This window comes from Anoplophora glabripennis, unplaced genomic scaffold (genome assembly GCF_000390285.2).
Source record: "Anoplophora glabripennis isolate ALB-LARVAE unplaced genomic scaffold, Agla_2.0 scaffold24, whole genome shotgun sequence".
Taxonomy (NCBI): domain Eukaryota; kingdom Metazoa; phylum Arthropoda; class Insecta; order Coleoptera; family Cerambycidae; genus Anoplophora; species Anoplophora glabripennis.
Genome location: NW_019416404.1, coordinates 224,362 through 230,361, shown reverse-complemented (window position 1 = coordinate 230,361; position 6,000 = coordinate 224,362). Strand labels below are relative to the sequence as shown.

Sequence of the window (6,000 nt, the reverse complement as noted above, 5' to 3'; positions counted from 1 at the left end):
GCCGAAATTATAAAGGGTGATTAATACATAATATAAAAACACTATTACCATAATGCGTATAAAATATAAAATGATTTCTATACGGTTCAATATTATTTACCTTTGTGCCGCTCGCTACGCACATCGATAGAATCTATAATCGTCTAGAGACCGAATTACACTGAACGTCGATCTATATTCTATCTCTGTCTTTTGCACTTGGTAGGGAATAGGGAAATGCTTTTTTAGTGGGTGTAAACGAACTTGATTTAACCCGTCCTGAGAAACGTCATAGCATAAGCGTAGACGAGGGGTCTAATTCCATGGCTATAATAAACTTATAAATTAAAAAAAACACAAGTGGGACGTTTTAAAATGCTGTAATAATTAAAATGGATCAAATTGCCTGTTATAGCAAACCGTAGAAAATATTAGATGTTATGTTTTATTATGTTTTTTCAATATTTTACATATCTTGTTGCCTTTTACGCAGACACGCCAATGGATTTTCGTTCCCGGCACGCTTCATCCCCCTTACTAGTCTAAGAGCTATCGATGAATCACTATCTATAATTTTGGCCGTCGAGTATAAATTTAAGAAAAATTGGGAGGCATTTTTATCATTCTTTGCGAATTTTTAACAAAAATTTAACCGAATCTTGTTGGTTCCTTGACAATTTCTGACGTCAGAATATTGGTTTAGAAATAAAACAAGTAAGGAAATTATACTTCATATTTTATTTAATATATAGATATATTTCAAAACTCCAATAATGTACAAAAAATATTTGTAATTAAATAATGTTTTGTCTGTCAATTTGTTCATCTTTAATTTAGTGGCTGGGTGTAATTGACAATAATCAAGTATGAATGCTATTATTAATAAGGTCTAGTAACAAGTTCCTAGTAGTAGTAACATGGCGGTTGCCTATCACAATGTCCAACAAAACAAGCTTTCCAAGTAACATACTTTAAATTATGTATAAAATATTAACAGTTACTATTTGTTTTTTATTTTTTTTTTATTATTTTTTTGGTAATGCGTAGCCTGAACACTCACAAAAGGAAGACAACACTAAACACATCCAAAATAATAACAGGTACGCCTCAGGGCGCTATTTACGTAATTTAAACAAGTCCATTAATAAAATATAGTATTATATAAATATAAACAAGTCCTTCAAATATGTACAATTGCACTCTGGCCCTGCGCCTTCCCCTGCTCCGCACTACCCTAACGTAACGAACAAGCAACGTAGTAATGCACTTGATACAGCTAACCTGTCTAGATTACAGCCTGTGGTACAGAACCGATGAGGTACCTAGTAGAATATATCTCTATTATTTACACGTGGTCACTCAGACAGCAGTTTCTGCAGCAACGAGGACTTCTGATCACCTTGTCGTCCCTCCTCCATAGAACTCTGCAAAACACAACAAATTAGTATCGCTCAGAACACCCCCTTTGAATATACATGATACTTATATTAGAAAATCGAAACTTCATTCGATCAAATAGAAATAAGAGCTGTCTGCTTATACAGTGTATAAAATTTTGTGTCTTTTTGCATCTCACAAATCATTTTATCTATCCGGGAATACCCTGTATGCAGAGAATAGCAGTGCGGGGCAATGATATGTGTTCCGACATATTTTTTAAATCAAATTGATTTATAATTCGTTACTCTCAATTGTATGTAGTATGTAAATGAGCATGTGCTTGAGCAGCGTTGTCTGTTGTTATCTTTTTAAACCAACCGCACGAAACTAATGGAGCAAAAAACAAAACTGTACGGGAAAATAATTTCATAAAAACATATTGCTTTTGTTACCATATTTTTTTTACGTCAAAAGCAGATGAAGTGCTGAACATTAGAAAAAGGTTCACTAATATTGGTAAGTGGACAGGTGCACTTTACTAATTGTAAGCAAAACTATTTAGTTTTTAAAATAATTATTTTTTCTGTTTTATTAAATGCACATAAAAATAAAAATACTAATCTGACAAATTTGAAATATTTAGAAAAAAAACAATTTCGATTCAATTTTGATAAAATTTGTTACCATTTTTTGTCCAACTGTGTCAATAATCTTTGATATTCACCTGATGTGAAATGACAATAGGGCCCCAGGTGGGAAAAATAGAAACAGACAATGTTATTTCAGCGAAACAAAAATGGCCGAATATGTCACTGCTTCATTTTTTTACATTTATTTTAGTTTCAGTTTACAAAGTGATTTTAATACGACAGGTAACTTCACGACTTTCTGTGTGAAGTACTGGTTTATACTGCAATTGAAATAGATTGTGTGCAGATTAATTTTACAGTAAAATTTAACGTGGTTTTTGTGTAGTGTACATGTACAACCTTAAAGTTATTTAACTCGGAGTTTACTGATAGTGCGGTTTATGTGCTTTAATTTTTTAATTTCTACGTGATATAATGAAAAAAACGTGTATATGAATCAAGAAAGATGAGGCTAGCAGGTGAGGTTGTTTGAGGTTATGCTAGTCTATCCAATAGCAATGTATGAAAATTGCAAAAGAAAGGTTAAAGATATGTATAAATATAAGACCTATTCAAAGTTTATTAAACATATTATAAAACTACTGTTACTATTGTTCACATTTGATCTCAAAATTGTTTACATTTAAAAACCAAAGAAGCATTTGTATAAGTATTTATGGAAGTAGGTATCCCGAAAATTTAAAAACTGGAGGTAGTCCCCTGACCTGAATTATAGACGACTGACAGATGAAGTTTCGATTTTCACGTGGTGTAATGATAGAATGCTATTGCAAATTTTAGGTGTCGATGGTGGGCTAACATGCAGCGGGTTAGTAACAGCAAGCAGGACAAGCGTAAGTGGACAGGTGTATGGCTTACCCTGGAGGTCGCTGGCTGCGGAGACATTGAGCCCATATCTGAACCCATCGCACCCCAAAGTTTCGGGCTATCACTCGCACCTGCACGCAACAATGACATCATTGTACGCACTGCACTCCCTACAGAACCACCACTGCTGCTTCATTCGAATAACGTGGTAGTCAAATTTCCTTCATCTTTTACATTTAATTAATAATTGTATGGACAGGTCATTTATACGTGTTGTATCAAATCTGAGGCACCACTCAAATGGGTCCCAATTTCAAAGTTGATTTTATCGCAAACAGCCAATCTGACTAACCTTCCCATTATTTATTCCTCAGTTAAGATGTTGAGATAAAAAATTTTATTGTAATTTCAGTTTTCAAGTAAGCATTCACTATTCCTTCTAGTGCTTCCTACAGGGTGTTTAAAATTTAGGATAAAAAGCTTAATCTCCTCTTTGAAATGATGAAAACTGAAATTTCAAGGCAAATCAAACTTGCCGTTTGCGAGAAAATCAAGTTGGTGCCTACTTTCAGCGGTCCATCAATTTTTATACAAAGTTTTCAAAAATTAATTGAAAGTACAAAAACAGTTTTAATTATGTGAAATTTCAAAAATAAGACAATTTATTGCTATTATTTATTTCTGTCTCCCCGAAAAAAACGATTTATTTGAAGCAGCAAAGGTGATATCTGCCCCTTATATGTTTAGTAAAGAACAAAAACACACAATTTGGGGAGAGTACAGAGGAGATGGGGCACACTTAGACATCGTAAGACGCAGACATAAAGTGACAACCAAAAAGTCATATTTACACAAAAATTACTTGTTACCCATCTCCCTGTATGTACAAAACATTGTTAAATATGGATAACTGTACAACAAAATTTAATTAACACTATCCCAAGATACAATTTTTGGTTTTGTACAGGCAAAGTTTAGTTTGTATATTGCAATAGTGAGAAAGAGATCTATTAACTAAATTATATAAATCATTAAATGTTTTCAGGTTACAATCAAACATTTTTGGTAAATTTACACAATTATTCACTAATCAATGAATTCACCGAAAAGTCGTTTTGCATAATAGTTGGCCTTTTACAATGTACACACAATTACACATATTTGGCGATATGAAAAAATGTAAGTTAAAAAGCACTTGGTATGTCGTGTTTAGTGCATTACAAAAGCTTGATAAATATGATTTATATTATAGCAATCTAAGTTTAGTTCAACTTACCACATATTTTATTTTACCATTTCTATGACGTAATTGATTATTCGAATATTTTAAATATATAAAATAAAAACATCTTTAAATGCAAAAATCTTGTGTCATGATCTGTAAATATTGATGGTGATTATATATTTAATATTTATTGAAAGATCTGTTCTCAAAAAAAGTGCATACACTTTTTAGTGTTAACATGTCACGAGTTTCTTACACAATCTGGAATTTAGGAATAACATGGTAAGTTAAGATCATTTCTGAACATAAATAGGCTGCGACAATTAATACATAGAGGGATGCGAAATTATGTGTGTATGTTATTATTATGGTATGTATGATAGTATGAATGAATAAAAAAAGTAAAAGCGCTCATATCGAAAATGAATAAATATCTACATTTTTCAGTGATTTTTTTTTTTAGTGTAAAATTTAATTTTGAAAACTTCTAATACGAGATGTAACATATATGTTTGCTATTAACATGTTAATAGCAAACATATACAGGGTCGGAAAGTACCGATGGTCCATCTGCTGTTACGTGAGAGCGATAAAATAAGTCATAGAATCCGTGCGATAGAGAAGGATGGCTATAATGAAGGCATCTCATAGTCACCGTCCGTTTCGCCCTTCCACAAATAAGATCCACTTCTTATTTGTGGAAGGGCGAAATGGGCGGTGACTATGAGACGCCTTCATTATAGCCATCCTTCTCTATCGCATGGATTTCTGACTTACTTTATCGCTCTCACGTAACGGCAGATGGTCTATCGGTACTTTGCGAACCTGTAGACATTTGTCTATAAAACCCTTGGTTTTTAAAAAAAATTGCCTGCAGATTCATCAAAATTCAGCAATCTTCGAGATAATAAGGGAATATGTATATAAGATGTATTGAAAAGTGTAATGAAGCAGAGAAACACCATTTTGAATACTTTTTATAAAGTCATTTACATAAATTCTAAATGTACCTATTATTACGAGGAGTGCCTTTTATATTTCAGGAATGGAGAACAAAAAAAAGAAATTAATTTTCTTATCGTTTATTTTTTTTTTTTTTATTCTCTTCTCGGATTAGTTTATTCGCTTGGCTTGATTTTTTTTGGACTTTTTCCATTCTGATTGAGGTACCTCCAAAACATGCATTTTGAACGTATCAACCGCTTCTTCAGGCTTCGAAAAACGTCCTCGTAATTTATTTTTGATGTGCGGGAATAAAAGTCATTGGGTGCTAAATCAAGGCTGTATGGCGGCCGACTCATCAATTCGACTTTTTCATTTCTCAAAAAAACTTTTGAGTCGATGTGTCAGAGCTGACATTGTCCTGGAAGAGAATGATTCGTCTTCGGCAGTTATCTTCCCTTATTTTTCTGAACATTTCTAGCAAATAAATGGTTGTGTACCATTCAGAATTAACTGTCCGATGTTGCAGTAATGGTACAGTTACCATATGTCCGGGTTTTCCGAAAAAACAGAACCATTTGCTTAAAAATGCTTCGTGTGCAATCAACTTTTGTTGGATTTGGCTCATCTTGAAAGACCCATACAATCGACTGCTATTTACTCTCGGCCTCATAAGCATAAATCCCTGGTTCGTCACTCGTTACAATGTTACAGAGGTGTTTTGAAGCATTGTGATCGTATTTTTTGAGCATTTCTTTTGACCAATCAACACAGTTTTTTTTTAGCAATTATGTGGGATGCAACGTGAACAAATTTTGTGTGAACACACAACATCAATGTTTCGGGAAGAACAACCCATTTTGGATGAACTTTATGAAACTCGTCAGTGCACGAACCACGGCCACAATTGAATTCCGTATGCCACCGATATACAGTGGTTTTTGATGGTGCTTCATCGTCAACAGTTGAATTAAGTTCATCCATGTACTGTTGTTGAGATAATCCAAGTTGAAAGTT

The 6,000-nt window shown here is 33.2% G+C and overlaps 1 protein-coding gene across 6 annotated transcripts in view; it reads right to left on the bottom strand.

The window, feature by feature from the left end:
- Positions 1-717: 717 nt before the first annotated feature.
- Positions 718-6,000, bottom strand: part of LOC108910883 (nuclear receptor coactivator 1) — a 91,598-nt gene continuing 86,315 nt past the window's right edge. For 4 of the 6 annotated variants that reach the window (XM_018715629.2, XM_018715648.2, XM_018715656.2 and 1 more), the window contains 2 exons: positions 2,868-2,947; positions 718-1,403 (listed from right to left, as the gene is read on the bottom strand). In XM_018715629.2, the coding sequence (XP_018571145.1) occupies positions 1,335-1,403; positions 2,868-2,947 (149 nt within the window). In that variant the 3' untranslated portion in view covers positions 718-1,334. The remainder of the gene's footprint in view (positions 1,404-2,867; positions 2,948-6,000) is intronic. The other 2 variants (XM_018715643.2, XM_018715664.2) reach the window with 1 other exon arrangement.